The following is a 22,875-nucleotide window of genomic DNA, read 5'->3' on the forward strand; positions in this document are numbered from 1 at the left end:
TATACGTGATTATTATTCGTCCATTTTATCACATTGTTTGTCACTGTTATTCCCATTGCCATTTTTAAATGATGGCTGTAGTGTGTGCTTGTCATTTCAATAAAAGCAGAATTCTGCCATAGCTAGCAATTCAGAACTGATAGTGATAGGCTAACTACTAGGTTTTATCCAACATGTTATTGAATGAGAACAGATCGTAAACACAGTCTCCTATTGTCCGGTCAAACTTTAGACGGTTGATGTGAGGAATGTGGACTTAACAGAAACATATAACAACAACAAAAACAGAAACCCACAGTGCATGTTTTCCAGGCATATTAGCTTTGCGATTCTATCACTGCAATGACATCATGACAACGAGTGAGGCAGCCTCAAGTTGGGCCACACTCCAGGACGGCAGTCTGAAGGCTGTAGCTCGGATGTCAGTCTGCCTTCTCGAATTTTCCAAACACAGAAGGTGAACTTTCACCTCAACCCCCTAAAAAGACCTTTTATTTTCGCTCTGTAGCCGCTGACCATTTACCTCCAGCTACTTGCTATCCATACATGTATCTCTCCATCCAAGCTTCCGCGGCTGGGATCGATAGGGCAGCATCTGGTCCGGGAAGCCCGCAGTCCCACACCACACACGATTTTTTTTTTTAAACGCCAGAATTGCTCATCTCTGAAAATTAAACTGACAGTTAGACATGATTAGTATGCCTAGGATCAACCACTTCTCCTCTCAACTCCCAAATCTCTCTCTCACACACACACACACACACACACACACACACACACACACACACACACACACACACACACAGCCTATATATATATATATGTCTCTCTCTATATATAATATATGCATGCATATATTCCGTATGCTTAGCCTACATACACACACGCACGCACGCACACACACGCACACACACACACACACACACACACACACACACACACACACAAACACACACACACACACACACACACACACAAACACACACTAATACAAATAAGTGCAGTGTTAAAAGAAAAGAGCAGGATTTGCTACAGGTCGAGTATCTTATGTAAAACGGTCGCATTTAAACGAATGGCCTCATTGATCTTGTTTAGGGACTGCAGATTGAAGTGCACAATCTGATGTCAATGGGCCTGTTCAAGCGTGGCTGGAGTGCTGATTAAGAGGTTACCTAAATGAATCAGTTACAAGCGTGTCACTTGACAACGTTTAGAATAAAGGGTGCAATTTATATTTCAGCTTCACCCGAATAACAAAACAATAGGGCTATGATTCTAAAATTTCAGATGAGTCATCTTATAAAATAACCAAATAGGCTACATTTAAACTGGTACACATCATTTCCTAATATAATAGATTTGCTGCAGTCAATAAGTCAGTGAAGCGATTCTCATAATAGCACAGCCTATTGATAGTAGCCTAGGCCTACACGTTTTATTTTTGCTTCTACTAAGAATAACATCTTATAGTCTGAGACTAGCCTATTGTTATTGGTAATAGGCTACTGCTACTCATAACAGGCATACTGCGAGTAATAACAACCACTAGCCTATAGCAACAACAGCAATACTACTACTAGGTACTGATACTACTACTACTACTACTACTACTACTACTATTACTAGGCTACTACTACTACTACTACTACTACTACTACTACTACTACTACTACTACTACTACTATCCTACTACTACTACTACTACTACTACTACTACTACTACTACTACTACTATCCTACTACTACTACTATCCTACTACTACTACTACTACTACTACTACTACTACTACTACTACTACTACTAGGCTACTAATAGGCTAATAATAATACTACTAATAATAGCATAATAATAATAAAAGAAGAAGAAAAAGAAGAAGAAGTGATAATAATAACAATAATAATACTACTAATAATAACAATAATAATAATAATAATCGATTATTAGAATGATAATAATAACAAAAAATCTATAATACAGAATAATATGAATGGCATAATGTTAAAATCCATAATAAATCGAACCAGTAACATGATTCGAACATGAAAAAACTGCTGACCCTAAAGAAAGAAGACAGTAAATATACAGCCATGGTTACATTCACAGTGCAGCAGCAGGTGAAAAATAATATATCGGTTTGTGTAACATGGACTGAAAATCACAAAGCAGGCTAAAATATTAGCCTTTAGGCCCGTTTATAGACCCACACTAGCAGTTGGTGATCAGGTGGCAAATATCCAAACTCTGCTATGGTCGGGATGCTCGCATAATTCATAAACTCAGCATGCTATTAGATAAAAAAGAAAAAAGAAAAAAAAAGAGGCTTAACTCGGGGGTTGTGAGAAAGGGTCTGTCTTCACCCCGTTGGTCAAACCCTGCCCCCTCCCCGGAGACGCTGGCCGAAACGAAAGGGTTAATTGGAGTTGGAATTTCATTGCACATCTGTCAGATTTTTAAGCCAGTGACGTACTGAGGAGCGAGAGGGAGAGGGGGAGGAAGAGAGGAGAGGAGTTGGTGGTGAAATCGATGAAGTGGCAGGCGGAGGAGCGAGAAGGAAAATCTCACGAGATAATGAAAGAAAGAGAAGAGAGCAGCTAGGTGAAGAAGAGCAAGGCTAACGATACACGTTCGACTGTAGAAATAAGACAAAGGACGAAGAGAGGACGTTTGGGTCACCTCCAATTGTTTGGCTTTTGGTTTTGTTCAATGTAGCATCCCCTCATACATCGGACCAATTGTGCGATTCTGCGCGGACAGGACAGCCCGGTCGACCGACCGGAGACGAGCGACACAATCGGAGAGATGCGGACGACCGACAACACCCGCGAATGCTCTCAAATAACGGAATAAAAAGGTGAAAATACGGCGATTTATCCGCCACTTTATACGTGTATTTTATGTCGTTAGCTCTTACAACCTAATGTTATGGATATTTCACGAGATAAACCGCCCATTACCTGTTTTGTGTAGAGAAATATGCAAGTCTGACGCGTAATGTCCAAAGCATCGCATGCGCGCTGATCCTTATTCACAACTTTGCATGAGGGGAAAAAAATTAGCTGGAGATTTCTAAGGTTACAACCTTTTGTAGCCTGCTTTTACTCACATTTCGGTTTGTTTTTGTACCTGTTTACATGAGCAATTGCCTTTGTCTTATGGAATATAATTCAATACTGACGATTATGATTTGTAATTCTTGTTACTGCGACCTTACACGTTGCAGCTGAGTTTTATGGTGAAAAGGCTAGATTACTTAGCCTGAATAGTATGTTGTCTTCCGCAGGCACAAACACAACGGTTCCGTCGAACAACACTGGGCACCAAAGAAGGAGACTCAAGAGTGTTGAGACACAATCAAAATAACGTGATGGTTGATGTTACTGAACCGCCTACACACTCGATTTCCTGGAGTTTGAGGGAGTTGTAAGACACTTAGGCCTACCGTTATCAGATAATTAAGTAGAAACCCAGAAATCAATTCATTCTGAAATCAATAAATCCATAGTCTTGTGTAAGAGGAGAAGGACCTTACAGGCGGTAACTTTTAAAACAACAACAACAAGAACAACAACAAGATAGCATAAAAGGTCAAGCGTAAAAGGTCATTTTACAGAGTTCAAAATGGATGGTGGTCTAGGGGAGATGTCCATCCACAGCCACTCGGAGCTCGTGCACAGCCAAGATGGCAGGACCATGCTGCACTCCCGGGACCTGTCTGCAGCTTTCCCCAGGCCCTCCCTGGGGGGCCACTCCATGTCCCTGGAGCCCGAACACCGCCCCCCGGGCTTCGACCACTCCATGTCGGCGCTGGGCTACGGGGGCGACGCTCCGGCCAGCTCCGGCAGCACCTACACCACCCTGACCCCGCTGCAGCCCTTCGACGACAAGTTCCACCACCACCATCACCACCACCACCCCTGCCTGCCCGTCAGCAACGTCATCGGGAGCTTCGCCCTCATGCGCGAGGACCGCGGCCTGGGGGGGAACTTCTACAACCCCTACGGCAAGGACCTGGCCATGCCGCAGGGCCTCTCGCCGCCCTCCGCCGGCTCGGGCCTGGGGGCGGCGGCTGCCATGCACGGCTACGGGAGCCTGGGGAACAGCCCCAACGGTGGTGGCGGCGGCGCCGGCCAGATGCTACCCGGTGGCTACGAGGTCCACGGTGGGAACCTCTTCTGCCGGACGACGGCCGACTTCGCCCGGGAGATGTCCCCGCCCGGCCTCGGCGATGTCGGCCACCAGCTGAACAAGATGGAGCCCCACCTCCACCAGCACGCGCCAGGACACCACCCGCACCACCCCCACCTCTACAGCCAACACTACCAGCACCCACACCCCCACGCCCAGCAGGCTTCCAAGGCCGGGGAGCACCCCTACTCCTCCTCCTCCTCCTCCTCCTCCTCCCTCTCCTCGCCCAGCGAGGGCATGTTGCCCGGCGCCCAGGTGGGGGGCGGGGCTGGCGGAGGAGGAGGAGGAGGGGGCGGGGCAGCCGGGGAGGAGATCAACACCAGGGACGTGGCCCAGAGGATCATCACGGAGCTGAAGAGGTACAGCATCCCCCAGGCCATCTTCGCGGAGCGGGTGTTGTGCCGGTCGCAGGGCACACTGTCCGACCTGCTGCGGAACCCCAAGCCCTGGGGGAAGCTCAAGTCCGGCCGCGAGACCTTCAAGAGGATGAGCCGATGGCTGCAGGAGCCCGAGTTCCAGAGGATGGCCTCGCTGAGGCTGGAGGGTAAGAGCTGTCACTCTGTCTGTCTGTCTGTCTGTCTGTCTGTCTGTCTGTCTGTCTGTCTGTCTGTCTGTCTGTCTGTCTGTCTGTCTCTCTCTCTCTCTCTCTCTCTCTCTCTCTCTCTATCCCTCTACAGAAGACACACACACACACACTTTCTTCCTCTTCGTGTTCTAAAATTCTCAAAGTGAACTAAGTGAACTCACATTATATGCCTAGCTAGGGCTACTTACTGTAAAAGCTGAAATCACACTAGCAATGCATTGACAGTTCATTCAAGTATTTATTATATTTTGACCCACATAACATGTATTTGTTTAAATACACAAGATAATTTGTGCATGCGGTAGAAGCCTTGTGTTCTTGGCCTATCTTATACACAGCTTCCATGGATGGTTTGGCCTAGGTTCATCTACAGCAGATCCAGAAAACTACGGTCACTTGGCCTTCATTAAATGAACCGTGGAGATCGTAGAATTACACAGACAGCAGTTAGTGATTCATTGGCCATTCAGAACCATCAATATGTGCAGAGAGGACATTTTTAATCCCGGTACTCATTTAAATTTGACTGAAGTTGAGAGTTGGCAAGACTGTGGATGCAAATTGGCTTGAGCCTTTGCCAGGGAGACTGTAACATAAATTCCTGCTAAATCGACATCTCTATTGCAGCCATTACTATTAGATAACAATGTTTTTTGACGTTGAAACGTCGTCCAGAATGTTTTTATTCACATTCATCTACAAATAAAGTCAACATGCAGTGTACGTCTAGTGATGAAGCAATGGGAGGACATGCAGTTTTAAAGCAGCGTTATGGAAAACAAAATATAGATTTCTTCTTCTTGAAAGGCAAAGCATAATCTGTTGGTTGACACGTGATATTCTTGGGGGATCTGCATCGAAGACAAGCCAGCACAGTGTCCAGTGCTCTGTTACAGTGTTGTCCCTCCATAGGGACCGAAAACCCATCTGATACATGCTGCCCAGAAAGACATTCAACTGAACACAGTAACGTGAGATGAGTAGAGGGGAGTGTGTGTGTGTGTGTGTGTGTGTGTGTGTGTGTGTGTGCGCGTGCGTGTGTGTGTGTGTGTGTGTGTTGGCCAGTGGTCTGCTCACTGCGGGGGTTGGTGAGCAATGCGTGTGTCTGCGTGTGTGTGTGTATGCGTGTGTGTATGCGTGTGTGTGTGTGTGTGTGTTGGCCAGTGGTCTGCTCACTGCGGGGGTTGGTGAGCTGTGCGTGTGTGTGTGTGTGTGTGCGTGTGTGTGTGTGTGTGTGTGTGTGTGCATGTGCGTGTGTGTGTGCGTGTGTGTGTGCATGTGCGTGTGTGTAGGCAAGAACAGTTGATCACAGCGTCTCACACTCTGTCAGAAACCCAGCTGATTAAAGTGGAAAAGCACAATGGGCTTCATAAGTCATGATTGTTCACTCTTGCAGTTCTCTCACAATTATTGATCTTTAATTGTTTGGTGATGTGTACATCTTCTACCTTACAAAGCACTGATCAGTCTGACTCCGCTCACTAGGGAAGAATGATGTTGTCTGGGTCTGGAGATATGTTGTTTGTGCTGTTTATCTGAAGAGTGTTCAAATAGACAGAGTCCAGTGTTCACGTAGGGTGAGATAAGATGTTTTTTTGTCTTCATTTTGAGAGAGTTGATGTTTATTTTGTAGACGACCTACAGTAACAGCAGAATTCTAGTTGTTGTTGTTGTTGTTCTACCTCTATGGCCAGACACACAGCTTGCTTTTTTTCTAACTGCTCAAAATTCAAGGAGCAGATCAATCATAGTCATCAAAAATTAAAGCCCCAACATGGAGAACGCATTGCTAGTGTGCTAATATTCGACAACGCTGTTCCACACCCACACAGTCTGACTTGCATACTTACTTCCTGGCAAAGCCACCATTTCTGGACAGCTCGGCACTTTTCTACATAACCTACTTTCCGAGGGGGTTGTCTTTTTTTTTCTTTCCCCTGGCCAACCCCCTTTTGTTTAATTACAAGCGCCTATTGATTTCCATGGGAAAGAGCAGCACTGCCTTGCCCACACACACACACACACACACACGCTCACGCACACACACACACACACACACACACACACACACACACGTCCGCCGCAGCGGGCGGATCGAGTCAGGAATTAGAATGCGCGCTGGCCTGTACACCCCCGGTCTGGGAGGCAGCTCAAGTTTTCCCCGCTTCACGCCTCAGGTTTTAAGATGATCCTCTTTAATGCAGCAACTCTCCTTTAAATACATACAGCATGAGGGTCCTTCAGGGGGGGGGGGTCAGACAGCAAGAGGGTCCTTCAGCGGGGGGGGGGGGGGGGGGGGGGGGGTCGACAGCATCTCCATGGCTCTAGCCATAGCTCAGCTCTCTCCTCAACACTGGCTGTTATGCAAGGCTTCTGAGGTAAACGGTGGACCCAATTGTGGAATTAAATTCAGTTCCAGTTTCTCTGTGAGTGGAGGCGTCCCTCAGTAATACACATCTTTTTTCGCCCTCTGGGTTTGCGTGGTTCGGCTCTGTGGATGAGGCCACCGCTCCGTATTTGAGATGCGTCTTCAGGCCGAGCCGGGGCTCAGGAGAAGGTGATCGGGTCGCAGCAGCGGCAGGCTGAGAGCCAGATAAAGACCCCACAGCCGTGCTTGAACACTTAGAGTCGAGAGGGATCAGGGAGTATAAGTTTAGAGATGATGGCTGCAGCCCTTGACTAAAGGTCTAAATGAATATGAAAAGGTCAATGCGGTTTCAGCGAGGGCTGCAGAGCCTGCGCCCCCCCCCATCCACCCCCCACCACCCCCCACCCAACAATGAAACCCACAACGGCGGAACAGCCCCTCAGTACCTCTGCATTCGTTCATCGCAGCTCAAAGGTTACCAAACACAAGCATTAGTTGTTTTCTTAATCACCTAAACAGGCCAACATGTCTTTAACAGTCTCGGCCCTTCAAAACAAACAACGTTGTTTTTATCTGTCTGTTGCGGCTCCCCCGTTCCGGCGCTGATAGGGTTAACCAGCCTCTGTGGGTCGAGGAGTCTGAGCTGCACAGATTTAATCAATAATTTCTATCAGCCCCTGGCCCAAGAAAATCAGTAGGGGGTGGGATGGAGCTGGAGGGGGCGAGCAGGGAGGGGGTGGGCTGGGGGGAGGGTGGAGGGGTGCGGGCGCTGGGGGGGAGGGAAAGGGCTTTCGATCACGTTTCAGCAACACGAGACAGGGGCATACATCATGATTAGGGGCTGTTCCCACGATCATAAGAAGCCTATGGGGGAATATTTATGTCTCCAGGAGGAGTCCGTGTGCCAGGGATTTATAGCATGGTAATTGCAAGCCTTCTACACATGATTACAGCATAAGGAAGCATTTACTTAATGGTCGGCATTATGATCGCCGGTGAGAGAGAGAGTGAGAGAAAGAGAGAGAGAGAGAGAGAGAGAGAAGGGTGGGATGGAGGGGAGGAGGAATAGAGGAGTAGGACACCCTCCTGGAACTATCCATAAATCCAGGGTACAGGCAAGCTTACCACTACTATCTTGTCATTCCTTTCATTACGGGATGAGGAAGCGGCTGCAGCGCAGCGCTGAATATGTTCTGTAGAAGCGCTGCTCCTCTCCCCACGCTAGGAACATGCAACGCCTGGGAGAAACCCAAAAGAAAAAAAAAAAAATTTTTACTTGGGGTACAGACTAATATTGACATGTTTCTGGGTTTCTGGGTTTTAATGAGACGCGGTTCGATAGCTCTCAGAAATGCAAATTGGAATGTAGATGCCTGAAAGATAACAGGCGTCTGTAATCTCTGGTTGACCAGAGGGGAAGAGCATCCCGGTGTCAAACATTTCCTTGGGATAATGATTTGCAGCGAGTGTACGCAGGGAATTCTACGTTGAAGATTTATAATTATTTCGATTCAATGCACAAGGTTCGGCCTCTCAAATTGACCTTTTCACAAGGCTATTAATAATGTGCTAATTATGGCAGTGATGTAGACAAGGCAGCTGCTGGGTTGTGGCTATTTTCAAAAATGCTTCATAATGGTCGCGCTCTAACAGACACTAAATAAAAGATACCCCATCTGTTTACAGTATAGGTGTTTAGGATTGATATGGTCATACAGTACGTTTACGTTTAATCCTTTTATTTCTGTGACATGTTTCTGAGTGGGGAGATATAAACCAATCAAATGTCTCCGTCTTCCTTTGAGACTGAAGGTAGCCTCTGTGTGTGTGTGTGCGTGTGTGTGATGAACCACTGCTTACACCCAGTCCTTTCTCACCATCAGCAGAAACACCCGAGCGCACGCTGCTGATTGAAACCTCTTTCACGTGTGCATTTAGGTAATTACAAGAGTCTCCCAAATATGTTTGGGTCCACTTAGGGCTTCTAACCCCTCTGGGCAGCGCGGACTCTGCTGCTCTCGCTCCCCTCTGACGTAACCCCCTTTAATAGAAAATAAATTAGTTCCCCCTAAAGTGATTATCACTCACTCCTGCCGCCACATGTAAATGATTTTTATGAGAAACTAATGATGTTGAAGTGTCCAGCAAGGTAGAGGCCAGGAAGACAGAGGAAGGGATGGAGGGAGAGAGGGAGGGAGAGAGAGGGGGGGGGGGGGATGGAGGGGGGGGGGGGAGGAAGCTAGAGGCCAGTAAGACCGAGGAAGGGATGGAGGGAGAGAGGAACAGAGAGAGAGGGGGGGGGTGGAGGGAGAGAGGGAGGGATGGATGAAGGGAGAGAGGGATGGAGAGAGAGGGAGAGTGGGAGGGATGGAGAGAGAGGGATGGATGAAGGGAGAGAGGGAGGGAGAGAGAGGAATGGATGAAGGGAGAGAGGGAGGGAGAGAGGGATAGAGAGAGAGAGGGTAGGAAGCTAGAGGCCAGTAAGACAGTGGGATGAAGGCAGGGGAGGGAGGGAGGGAGGGAGGGAGGGAGGGAGGGAGGGGATGGATTATTATAGAAGGGAAAGGTGGGTGTAGTGTTTCCTGTACATGTTATCAATTCATCCGAGGTGGAAGGTTTAGCTGTGGGTTTACAGAGGCAGAGGAGTCTATACAAAGTTACATGGGTTAGAACCGGCCGTCTATCTCAAATGGATATCAACACAGCCTACACATTGTGTCTATTTATTTGTCTCTATGCCTTCCCTGAACTAAATCAAAAATGTAATAAATGGTTTTGAACTGCATAAATTCTCTCACGGGGAAGAAGTTATTCTGACTGCATGAGAGAAGATAACATAGAGGCTGACACTGGGCTGCTATCGTATGTGTTTGTGTGTGTGTGTGTGTGTTTGTGTGTGTGTGTGTGGTGTCTGTGTGTGTGTGTGTGTGGTGTGTGTGTGTGTGTTTGTGTGTGGTGTGTGTGTGTGTTTGTGTGTGTGTGTGTGTGTGTGTGGACTAAAAAACCTTGAACAGTCCATATTCTACTGAAATATTCCAAGCCAACTTTTACACAAGTGAGAAGAGGGAGCAAGTTTATTGTCCAGGTTTTTGTAGTTTAGTGTCAGGATTTTTGTAGTTTAGTGTCAGGGTTTTTGTAGTTTAGTGTCATGGTTTTTGTACTTTAGTGTCAGGGTTTTTGTAGTTCAGTGTCAGGGTTTTTGTAGTTTAGTGTCCAGGGTTTTTGTAGTTCAGTGTCAGGGTTTTTGTAGTTTAGTGTCAGGGTTTTTGTAGTTTAGCGTCAAGGTTTTTGTAGTTTAGTGTCAAGGTTTTTGTAGTTAAGTGTCAGGGTTTTTGTAGTTTAGTGTCAGGGTTTTTGTAGTTTAGTGTCAGGGCTTTTGTAGTTTAGTGTCAGGGTTTTTGTAGTTTAGTGTCAGGGTTTTTGTAGTTTAGTGTCAGGGTTTTGATAGTAAGTTTAGTGTCAGGGTTTTGGTAGTAGTTTGCACGAACCACAAAGTGGAAAGGGGAAAATGGAAGTTGATGAGCTCATTGTGACTCTGAATGGGCTACATGAATGATTAAATTACCATTGTTGTCAGAACTGTGTTTGACTAGGCCTATAGTAGGTTAAACCTGAGATTGACCTGATCATTTTCCTGCAGCTCAAGCAAAGGAAATGGGTGTGACTCAAATGGAGTGATTTAACATTCTGTCCTAGAAAATGAAATTAACAAGTAAAGTGTCTATTATCTATATACTAAAGAAACCCCTGTTTTATTATCCTTTATCCTTTTCCTCAAGTTCTTTCATGTTCTTTCCTTCCCTTTTTTTTCTGGAGGGAATATTTGATGAGAGTAGCTTTGTCTAGTTGTCTAATGTCTCCCGGTACAGCCTAGCCTCCTTGCATGTAATCAGGGGGGACAGGGCAGGCTGGATGTCTTCATTCCTTCACTGTGCCGTGAAACAAGCTGCTGATTCATCACTTTTAACTAATCAAAGTTGCCTAGCTAATCTGTTTTCTTTCCACAAATCCACTTTCTCTGAGCTAATCCATTTGTCCTAGTTAGCCTGCCGGTCTGTTCTAGCTAACCTGTCCCCCCCCCTCTCTCTCTCTCTCTCTCTCTCTCTCTCTCTCTCCCTCCCTCTCTCTCTCTCTCTCTCTCTCTCCCTGCCGCTAGCCTGTAAGAGGAAGGAGCAGGAGCAGAGCAAGCTGGAGCGCAACCAGGGCCCCAAGCGCACCCGGCTGGTGTTCACCGACCTCCAGCGCCGTACGCTGCTGGCCATCTTCCGGGAGAACCACCGGCCGGCCAAGGACCTGCAGGTCACCATCTCCCAGCAGCTGGGCCTGGAGCTGTCCACCGTCAGCAACTTCTTCATGAACGCCCGGCGCCGGAACATCAACAAGTGGGCAGAGGAGGGCCGCCCGTCCTCCACCGGGTCGTCGGGCTCCAGCGCGTCCTCCTCCGCCGTGTCCTGCAGCACGGCCTGATGGGACGCGGCGGCGGTGGCGGGGTGAGAACCGGGGGCACACAGCGGTCTGAGGCAGAGACCAGCTGGCGTAATGTACCCCTCGTTGTCCGGGGGCAGTGATGGAGGAGTCGGCTAATATATGTTTTTATGGAGGAGTATTTATGAAGCGTTTTAAACCAAAGTTGATCGTCCCTTGTGATGAAAGGGGCGATAGATCTGGGATTCTGATTTTTATAGTCGAGGGTGCAAAGTTGATTTTACTTTGAGGCCATAGCAAACACCCTCTGACTTCAAAATAGACACCATTTCATCAGGTTATTTTGATGAGGGTATTGAAAATAAGGAGGAATCTTACTTTGGGGTGCCCTTGGGGCGTGTTTCATCTGGAAGCACCACTGAAGCTGGACGCCTCATACACCCCCACCCCCAAACCCCACCCCCCACACTGGGGAGTTAGCTCCACCCCCCCGCACCCCCCCACCATCCTCAAGCCCTGGTTTTCTCTGGAGAATCAAGACGAAAGTGATGAGAGAAAAACAAGGGTACAAATGCATAGCTGCTCCATCACATCCACCAATCCAGCAGGGCACCGCAACCTGGATCCAGCATTTCCTGTCCTACTCACACGCTCAACCGGACTTCCACGTTCCAAGGAGATCAGGAGATTATTTTAGTCTCTCCACGATTCTCAGTTTTCAATCATTTCTTAGACAGGACGACCCAGAATACCCTCTTGCGTTTCTCGGTGGCGGTTCCGTCTTGAATTAATCAGAGGTTTCAAGGGGGAACCAGAGTGCATTTCACTTGAAATTGGGACAAAGGCCATCAACGAGTGCAGGGTCGTGAAGGAGGCCGTATCAGAGACTTGTTGGTGCAACCTTCTAGCTTTAAGACGTTGACTGACCCTCCAATCAAATTCTCCGTAGCCATTTTGACTCAAAACGTCAATCTTTTGAATACAGAGGATACAAAGGAGAGAGAGATACTTGTGACATAATGTATAGTAACGTAGTATTATTTTCCATTCATGTTTGAAAACACTCAACTGAACACACCTCTGCTTCATTGCAAATATGTTGTTTTCATTTTTTTTTTCTTTTTTTGTTTTTTACAGACATCTAGAAAACGGAGAATGTGATTCTTTCAGCCCTTTTGTACAGATTCCAAGCACATCCATCTATTTATAGAAAAGCGTTGGTAGAGCAGGTTGTTGTTCCAGTCCTGCTAAGGTCCAAGGTCTTTCTCTGTTCCCCACGGAGGTGGTTTTAACACGACTCCTTATAGACGATTTAGTTTGAGCGATACGTTGGAAATGCAACAGTCGAAACTGATCAATGTATTTATTACTGCATTTGTGTATTTATTGTTTTTTATTTATTTTCTCTCTATTTATTTTATTATTTATTTACGCTATCTATATACTGTAAGTATTTATTTAACAATGCTTCGTATGTCTGTGTGAAACTGAAGAATTTTTCCGATGGGCGCTTTTAGAAGTAGGGTCCCATCTTAATACCAAAGAAGAAGATTGTCCTCCCTGAATGTAGGCCTGCCCCCCTCCCTGTAGTCCAGTGCTGTTATGTATCTATCTAATGTATCTTAAAGGCCTTGGTTTGTGTAGAATAACAAGGATTCCTTTACTCTTGGCAAATGTCTCAGCGATCAGCTCTTTCGCCAAGGCCAAGCTTGTTTGAATGTTGTGGTAATAATAATAATAATAATAATAATAATAATAATAACTACAACAATAATGATAGTAAAGGTAATGGTAATAATGGTTTGACATGACATAGGTTCACTGGTTGCTTGTAAAGTTGTGTTTGAACACTGTTCAGCAGAGTGTTCAGGGGAGTCTGAAGGGGGGGGGGGTGAGTCCTCGGAGACCCCATGTGAACGTGCCGGCTGTGCATCTACTGAGGGGGGGGTCGCATGCTAGTGGCCCCCCGCGCTGCAGCGCCGCCGCTCCCGTCGCCTGCGTCCTCCTCTCTGCTGTGCGTGAAGCCCCTCCCAACCGCCGGCTCCACCCCCGGCTCCGTCCCCGACTCCACCCCCAGCTCCACCCCCGGCTCCGCCCCCAGCTCCACCGGGGCCCGGGGGGGGGGGGGCAGCCGTCTTCACCCCCCTCTCTCTGGTCTCGTAACCTTCCGACGGGCACGTTACCAGGGCCCCCCCTCACAGCGTGCACTTGAAAGACGGGCAGTCATGAAAGAGGCCATCGACTTTTTCCTAGACTTCAAAGGGAGTCTTTCTTCATGCGTCTCCTCTCTGGGTATCTGGTCCGGGGGCCGCCCTCGGACAGACCTGTGGGCTTTTGGGGCCGTTCCACCGGGGGAGGAGGGGGGATCAGAGAGGGGGGTGAACCATCCAGAACGGGGGGGGGGGGGTGGTGTTCAGGGAATCGAGGGTGAGAGGGGTGGGAGGAGAGAGGCCAATGGAGTTGAATTAAAGTTTAATGAGCAACAATTGTAAGCATGCTATGAGAGAAGGAGTGTGTGTGTGTGTGTGTGTGTGGGGGGGGGGGGGGGGTTGCTGCAGGAAAAAAAAAGAACAGAAAAACCCAACTAGTTTTTCTAGCTTGTCGATGTTCAAACACAAGGAGACACCGTTCAGAGTTTTTTGTTTTGTTTTGTTTTTTGAATGTGAGTCTGGCACAACATGAGGACAGGCTTAGGCTTGACCATCTGCTCTGTACCAGCTGAACTGAACAGGTCTCTTTGTACAGGGAGGGACAGAGCGTCGACTTCAGTATTGCAGATGATTTCTATCCCACCAATTTAGCCAGTGGCGCCCCCTAGTGGTTTACGAGGAAACTTAGCCCTCAGAAAAAAATCAACATGTCTGGCTGATTGATCTAAGAGGGAGTTGGGGGTGAGGGGCAAAATAACTGAGTTCTTCACAACAAAAATCAAAGACCCATGTGTATATGCCAAATCATTGTTTGTACCGCATGGGTAATATTATTAGCTCATCCACAGTAGCACTGAGGAGTCAAAAGCAATGTTCTAGTTTAATAAGGTGCGCCAGGGATTTATGTACTGTAAGGTGAAACTGTATATCTGGTTACCGCGTATTGAACTGGAACTTAGACTCTGACTCTGGGAGGAAAGTCTTCTGAGACTGCAACCCTGTAATGTTCCTTTCCACCCCACAACCGCCCACTCCCCGCGTACACAAAGACGTACCCATCTACCTCAACTGTGTGAGATGTTGTGTGGCAAAGCTGTTCCTTAACCAAAGATTCCATCCTGTCAGGGTGTCTGTCTGTCTCTATCTGTCTGTCTGTCTGTCTGTCTGTCTGTCTATCTATCTATCTATCTATCTATCTATCTATCTATCTATCTATCTATCTATCTATCTATCTATCTATCTATCTATCTATCTATCTATCTATCTATCTATCTATCTATCCATCCGTCTCTTTCAGGCCTTCTCAAAACCAAATGTGCTGGAATCAATCTGTTTCCGGAGCAAACCATGCCCCGTCCAGCCAAAGTTTAGTCCAGTATGCTAGAATGTCATATTTATACATATTCTGTATATAATTAAATCATTTTCAAGACCAAAAAAAGGAGGTGACAATCCAAGCAAGGAGGATCTTGCTGTAATCAATGTTGCCTATTCCTTGTTTTCTGAATAGAATCATGTTACTATAACGGTTCATGAAAGCCCAAGAATCAAACTAATCCACATTCAAAAAAAGGTGAGAGGAGACGAAAGCTATTTTTCCACATTTGTAAACCATTCTCCCCTTTCTCCAAGATGTTTAGTGTAGTTGAAATACTGTTTGATCCCACTGTTGTAAGTAGGAATAAATGAATCCATACAAAAGCTTTAAAGAGGACAAGTTGAGGGGAATATTATATTTGACTAAGTCTGAGTTTCCTCAGCTTGGACTCTCCCACCGTGCTTCGAGTGCCATTCTTGTTGATGTGTTAGACTTCCTAATGAATGTGGCTAACCAACCAAAGGCTTAAAAAACACAACACTTTAAACGTCAATCATGGTGGGACATTTTGTATCAACAACTAAAGAGAATCCCTTTGAATACCTCATGTGAAATTGTTTGTTGTGATGTTGCACTAAAAAATAAAAATGACTCATTTGTAACCCAAAGTTGTAAAGTGGTGTGCTGGTTTCATTTAGACTAGGCCATGGAAACTTCAGTTTTTCACACACACACACACACACACACACACACACACCAACCACACAACAACACACACACACATGCACGCACACATGCACACACACATAATGCACACATAATACACACAACACACACACACATGCATGCACATATAACACACACACATACACACATAACACACACATAACAGACACACACACACCATACAAACACACCAAAGCAGTTAAGATTGAGAACATAATGTGTACAGTTAGAAACAATTATAGTTGTCTAGATATGGAGGTAGCATATACATTTTATTCTAAAAACAAGAAAGAAGTCAATTATCCAAACATCTTGATTACATTAAAGGTGAAAGAGGCTTCAATGGTGACATACATCCTTAGTATTGTTGATCACCCTGACTGGACATGAATGGTGCAGACAGTCAAAACCAAACCAAATAAGAAAAACAAAAGATTAATCTAAAAATCAACAAAAATATACTACAAAAAAAGTTTGGATAGAATTCAGTTTTGTTTCATCAAGGTGGCTTTGATCATGAGTCACATGACAGGATAGGAGCCATACCGGGCGATGCCACACTGGTCGTCCTTGTTACGTGACATCCGTATGTATCCCTGGTCTCCAAACTGTGCTCCCCAGCTACAGAACACACAGAAAGATGGAGGATTCACACAGACTGATGTTTAACAGTGATGCACCATAAACAACCGCAACACACAGTATAAAACCAGTTTACTTGTCTGAAGTCCACAGAGTGGTGAGGTGATGTTGTCATTCTATAGGCTTTAAGGTAGGATCACTGCCATGTGTAGTCTAAAATCCCTATGGGAAATATGAATGGGATTCGTGAAAAATGCAGAAAATTATTTATCTGTTTAACAAAGACTCCAGAATAGAGTACATTTTGTTCTAAAGGTTAAAACATCATTGAAGGTGGGTTTTCTGAATTTTGAACCTACTGTAGCTGGTTCTTCGGTCGATGCTGCTAGTGATCTCAGAACCAACTGATGTAGGCTTCAAAATGTAGAAACCTAGGCTACACTATTCTGTGAGTTTCTGTTAAACACAGACTGTACCTTATTTTCTGAATATTTTTCACAAATCCCATTTTCCCTTAGGGATTTTAGACTCAGAACCAAATGAATGCTGGCCTTTAAACCCACAAAGTGACATCAGACCTCACCACTTTGGACTTTGACCGCATCTTTTCAATTCCTGTCCACCCTCCAGCGTGATTAAAGAATGAGGAAGCAGAAGGAGTTTTGAAAAGGGAAATACACTACAGTAACGGTTTTTCAAGAGTAGATCATCAATGAAACTCTTTGATTTTCACCCCACTGTCATCTGCAGAATATTTCTGAATGCTCCTACAGGACAACAAGATGATGGGAGGTTAGGAGATGAATATTGGGCTGACGAGGTGTGAACCGTCCCGTACCTGTTCTTCACCAGCCAGTAGTCGTCCCCGCCCAACGTGCCATAGCCCACAGCCAGGACCGCATGGTTAATTCTCTTGGAGCATGCTGGGTCGTTGTAAACTCCTGAATGGATACAAGAGTTGGACAGCAGACGAGAGATCACCCTAAATGTATGTTTATGACATGTTTATTACATCTTTATTACATTACAGAACAACAGCTCAGAAATATACTGCTTCACCTTACAAAACATGGGTAGAGGGGCTGAGACAGAAATTATCTATAAAACGTTAATTATATTTACATTCAGTGAGGGTAACAGTCCCAAACATGTCAATATTTGACCCAAACTTGAATGCGTACCGCTCCTGTAGAGGATGAAACGGGGTCGCGTGGCGTCGATGGCGACAGAGATCGGTCCGACGGTGGCGAGGGCCTCTTTCAGCGCTTCCTCGTCACCCTCTGGTAGTTCGATGTACCGGGAGCAGTTGGCAGCCCGATAGGCCGCATTGTAACGACACTCTCCTTGCTAACAGGAAGCAAAAACAAACACAGGGTCCTATATCAGCTTCCAAACCAAACTCTAGGAGTAGATGAGGATCAGAGCTCCATGAAGTGTTGAACATTAAATAAGATGCTTTTAAACTTCAAACTTGCATTTCCATTACATTGGTGGCAGGTCACTTGCAACACTAGTGTCAAAAGCACATTTAAAACTCACCACTCCCTTGTAAGGGTAGGATGCCTCTGAGTCCACGCCCTGGTTGTCTATGACGTACTGGAAGGCCGATGTTATATAACCTCCGTTGCACCCCATGTTGCCGTACTTAGTAGCGCAGTCCACCAGGTTCTGGGGGCTGAGGTCCACCAGCCGGCCTGTGGTCTTCATCAGCTGGCCCTCCAGGGCCTCCACAGCGCTGAAGGCCCAGCAGGACCCACACGAGCCCTGAGGAACCGACAAACAACATTTATTTTTTTAATCCATGGAAAACATGGTTCTTCATACCTGCTTGCTTTTTACTGTTAACAGTAGGCTGTTGCCTCTTTCAATTCATCATCAATAATTCTAATGGACCTATACTCACTACATGTGGCAAATAAATGTTCTATTCTATTCTATTCTATTTTCTTATATTCTATTCTATTCTTACTCAAGTTAAGAGGTACTTATAATGTTACTACTTATGTAATTATTATGTAACTACTAGGTCGCCATATTTGATTACATGTTCTTTGCTTACTGTGCAAGTCAATAGGAGCATGTCTAAAATGTGGAAGGGACATGTGGAACAATGGAACCACACATGGTTTTGAATCCCAGAAAATACAGATGCATGACTGTTCTACCACTGATACGCTGAGCAAACCATATGTGGTCACAAACTTGCACAACAGCACTGACAAGCAATGACTTCTTCAATGAGAGGAGCCGACCGGACAACTGAGAACATGGAAGGGGCCTCACCTGACAGAGGAAGTGAGACTAGACAAGAGACGGCTCTTTTTGTCGGGTCACCAGGTCTACATATCATCACCGAAAAACGACGCTTGTCCCATATCGTTCTCTAGCACTGTGACTGTCGGTGGCACTGCATCTTATTGAAGGCTTTACTGGCAATCGGCTATAGGCTACACAGTATGCACAACTCCAGTACTTCCTGAAATTAGACATGCTTCTCTATTTCCTGTCCTACACTATTGATGAAGTGATTAATCAGGTGTGCCTGACTGCAGCACAATGATCAGGCACACCTGAATAATCATTTCATCCAATAGTGTAAGACAGGAAATAGAGAAGCATGTCTAATTTCAGGAAGTACTGGAATTGTGCATATAGCCCATTACTGAGATTACAGTCCTTTCACTCACAAATGTTGCTTTCATAAAAGCGTCCGCTTACTGACTAAAATGTAAAACCGGACACATCAATATACACAAGGATGTCTCAGGCGTTATACCACAGTCACAGCTATAAGGAGAAAAGCCTTTCTGGATCCAGTTCATCGGTAGCCTACCTGCATTTTCACGGAGGTTACATAGCCTTTCTCTCTCCAGTCCACAGTGTCGGGGACAGAGACCCCAGGGGAGCGTATGAATGCAGAGGGCGCCCTCTTGAGGTTGACGGGGACACGGAATGTGGCGTACATCTGGAGGATGTCCTCTCTGGTCTGGGAGGAAGAGGTAGGACAAAGACACAATCAGACTGGACATGAAGAGACGTGCTCACACACTCATGGAGGACGTACGCCAATTCTTTTTAAACGAGCCGACAAGAAGAGAGCCCGAGAGTTAAAGCATTATTATCACAGCTGTAGGTTTGGTTGATGTTTGTAGTTTTCCAATATAGCAGCTCTGTCTTCATCTCTGAATTAGTGGAGCCCCTAGCAACGTTTCCAGCCCTTGTTATAATAATATATATTATATATGTTATAAATAATAAGTGTGGGTTCTTACAGTGCAGGATTCTCATCTGTCCTGATGTCATTGAACAAGTCCAGTTTGGCCACATTTCAACATAGCATGACTAACAGCCAGACAACAACAAGCAGTATGATATTAAGTTTGGAATGCTTCCTGAAATTCAACACCTGATTGTATTTAAACTCAACATGCAGGAAGGCTGCATACAGCATGAAGACATTCTACAACAACAGCTAAACAACACCAAGTAAACCTGGTTAAATCACAAAGCATTGGTGCGTTTTTATTACAGCTGAATGCTCCCACAATCAAAACATTATGAATAGGCACAGGGTTTACTATAACGACTACTTTGCTATAACAGAATAGCAATTCAGACAACAGACAATTTGAAAACACAGTTTGAGTCCAGCCCCTGGCGTTGTCAGTGACCTGGATGGACTATCTCACCATGTCTCCCATGTGGTTCATGCCCAGGTCATAGGTGTGCAGGCCCATAGATGCCTCCAGGTTGTGAAGGCTGATCAGCTGGAGGTTCTTCTCCCAGATCTCTCTTCTGCCCAACTCCTCCACCTGTCCACACACAAGCAGGAGGTAAACACACACGCACACCGCACACACATACACAAGCACACACACACACGCACGCGAACAAGCACTCACGCACACACACACACACACACACATATATATAGGCTGTAGATTTCTGAAGTTGTTGTTATGTGGAGTTGTTGTTATGTGGAGGTTAAATTGTACACTTACCAAAAGATGAGACCCAACACACCCAAACACACCCCAACTATAAGTGCAATCTTGATAACAACAATAATTACAACTCTATAGCTATGTAATATGCTTTCTGTACTGAATCCAAGTCATCCCCACCTCAGTGTCGTAATTCTTGCCATGGGTCTTCTTCCACATCTGCCAGTGCTGGTCCAGTTCAGTCTGAAACCAGGCCAGCGCCGGCCCACAGAGCACAGCGAGCACGAGAGCCCCCAACATCATGTCCTCTACGTCTGAACACTAACTGTTAAGTTCAAACAGAGACACATTTCCTCAAAACAAAGAATAGTGATCGAAATGAGACAACCCATTGCTGCTTTAGCCTCAATTTATATGAAATGAGGACTTGACATTTAAACAGTGCTTCTCAGGAAGGATGTGGCTTATATAGAATAGTCTACTTGTAGGCGATGGAACTATTAGGACGTCACCAAAAGAGCAATGGCAAGCAGTTATTCTGTATAGCCTATTTTAATGTGCGTGTCTTTGTGCCGCGTGTAGGCTACAGCAGGCTATACGCGCGCGCGCGCCCACGTGCGGTTTCATTTCCACAAATTCTAATCGCCAATATTCATGTAACGTGATGGAACAGCGAGTAATGAGTCAAGCTTGTCACAAGTCAAGATGGGGTACTGAAACTGATGTGCAAGCAACAATTGAAATAATACTGATCAAACTAGGCCTACTTAGTCCGGAGGATGAGAACCAGAACTTTATAAAGAACGGGCTGGAATTCTATTTTAACAATATTTTAAATCTCGGATACGTTTCCGAACCGCTGTTCTAGAAACAAAATACCGCAGGTGTTTTCCTATAAGCGCAAAAATAGCACAAAGTCGACAACTTTGTTGTCATTTCATAACAATTGTTAACTAGGCTACTTAAGTAGTAGCCTATAGGCTGGGCTGGGCCTACAGGGGAATGGTCATTTTGACCTAGGCTATGTTAATTAGTCTATACAGGATGTCTCTAAAAATCTCTGTATATCAAATGTAGCCTACATGTCAAATGTAATCTGTCTTTAAACAAGTGGTTGGTTTAGGTAACGTCACAAACGAAAGTAAAACTAGTATCCAGTTATTAATTAAAAATAAAACTACAACAAACTCAAATCCAGCAAATAATCGGCACATCACATTTGGTTGTGATAAATATATCTCTCAGAGAAAAGGATTAGTTGCCCAGGAGAGCCTAGCCTACCTTGTCAGTGAGCTGGGCGTAATGACTCGAGCGAGTGTCCGTCTGCCGTGATTAACACTGATTTGATTTTCTTTCCTGGTTGACATTTATTTGTGAATGTCACATGGTGAAACTGAATTTTCTTCCGCATAATGATTAAGCTTTTTTTTAATCCCTCCTCTAAATGACTATTGACGCATTATCTCAAAATTATAATTATTAATAGCATAAGATACATTAAATGTCTGGAATATGTAGGGGTAGGACCTATGCCCACCCCTCATTGCTCTCTGTAAAGCGCATTGTGTTGCCTCTGTGTATGAAATGCGCTCTACAAATAAAGTTTGATTTGATTTGATTTAAGTAGCCGAGGCTACGTACATGAATGAAATACAGTCCATGATGTGAATTTTTTTTTTTATTCATGTTTGCCGTAAACATATCAGTCATCATGGGAATCATCAGAATTTTAGTTGAAAAGTGCTGAACAGCAAAATACAAAAATCAACACCCTCAAAATGCTGCAGAACCCACACTCTGTCTAATCCTTTGTAAGGAAAATCATCAACGCATCAAATCTCCCATTGCACAGCCATGTTGCTCACGCACCGAACACAACCTACTCTATGTAAAGTGCTGTGTATACTACTGCTAATACCCACACCCCTTACCACAATCCTAGTTGTTCCATCGTGGTTGAGACTCCAGCTGAGGTCCACCAGCCGGCCTGTGGTCTTCATCAGCTGGCCCTCCAGGGCCCCCGCAGAGCTGAAGGCCCAGCAGGACCCACACGAGCCCTGAGGAACCGAGACAGTACAGTGGACATGGGTCATGAGGCTTGGTCTCATGTCTGGTCATCAGAGGGCGCACTTGACAGCGTGGTGGGCTACAGGCTGCACTAATAATGTTTAAAAAAAAAAAAAAAAAACATTCATCCAAATGCAGGGTTGGTGTTTTTGTGCGTGGCGACATGCACCAAAGATAGTCCGGTTGTCACTCCCTCCCTCCCTCCTTCCCTCCCTCCATCGTGTTGTTGACCTGCAGTTCTATGTTGCCACCACAAGAGGCAGTGGTACCAGCACACTAAAATAAATACACTGTGACACTGCACACTCCTTGGTGGTGTAGTCGTGGATAAAGCGCCTGACTCCCATGCCAAAGGTCAGGAGTACAAGCCCCAGTGTGGGATTTTGTTTTAGTCACTGGATGTTATAGAAGTTATGTAAAAATGTGGTTACCTGGTGGTGCTATGTCAATTATTGAATTTATGTGCAGTAATTGAACATTTGAAATACTCCTGTTTTGAAATTATACCTACAGTAGCTATAGG

The 22,875-nt window shown here is 45.5% G+C and overlaps 2 protein-coding genes across 2 annotated transcripts; one reads left to right on the top strand and one right to left on the bottom strand.

The window, feature by feature from the left end:
- Nucleotides 1–3,619: 3,619 nt before the first annotated feature.
- On the top strand, nt 3,620–11,607 carry onecutl (one cut domain, family member, like; the record flags this gene model as incomplete). Its single annotated transcript, XM_084442268.1, has 2 exons — nt 3,620–4,730; nt 11,297–11,607. 2 exons carry the CDS (start codon nt 3,620–3,622, stop codon nt 11,605–11,607), a joined length of 1,422 nt encoding a protein of 473 aa, XP_084298394.1.
- A 4,666-nt stretch (nt 11,608–16,273) lies between these two features.
- On the bottom strand, nt 16,274–21,614 carry LOC311312734 (cathepsin S-like). Its single transcript, XM_084442723.1, has 8 exons — nt 21,567–21,614; nt 20,466–20,610; nt 20,031–20,153; nt 19,175–19,327; nt 17,881–18,105; nt 17,523–17,688; nt 17,180–17,282; nt 16,274–16,380 (listed from the first exon to the last, which is right to left on the bottom strand). Exons 2-8 carry the CDS (start codon nt 20,586–20,588, stop codon nt 16,281–16,283), a joined length of 993 nt encoding a protein of 330 aa, XP_084298849.1. The 5' UTR covers nt 20,589–20,610; nt 21,567–21,614; the 3' UTR covers nt 16,274–16,280.
- Nucleotides 21,615–22,875: the final 1,261 nt, after the last annotated feature.

The sequence above is a fragment of the Borostomias antarcticus genome (assembly GCF_949987555.1).
Source record: "Borostomias antarcticus genome assembly, chromosome: 8".
NCBI lineage: Eukaryota > Metazoa > Chordata > Actinopteri > Stomiiformes > Stomiidae > Borostomias > Borostomias antarcticus.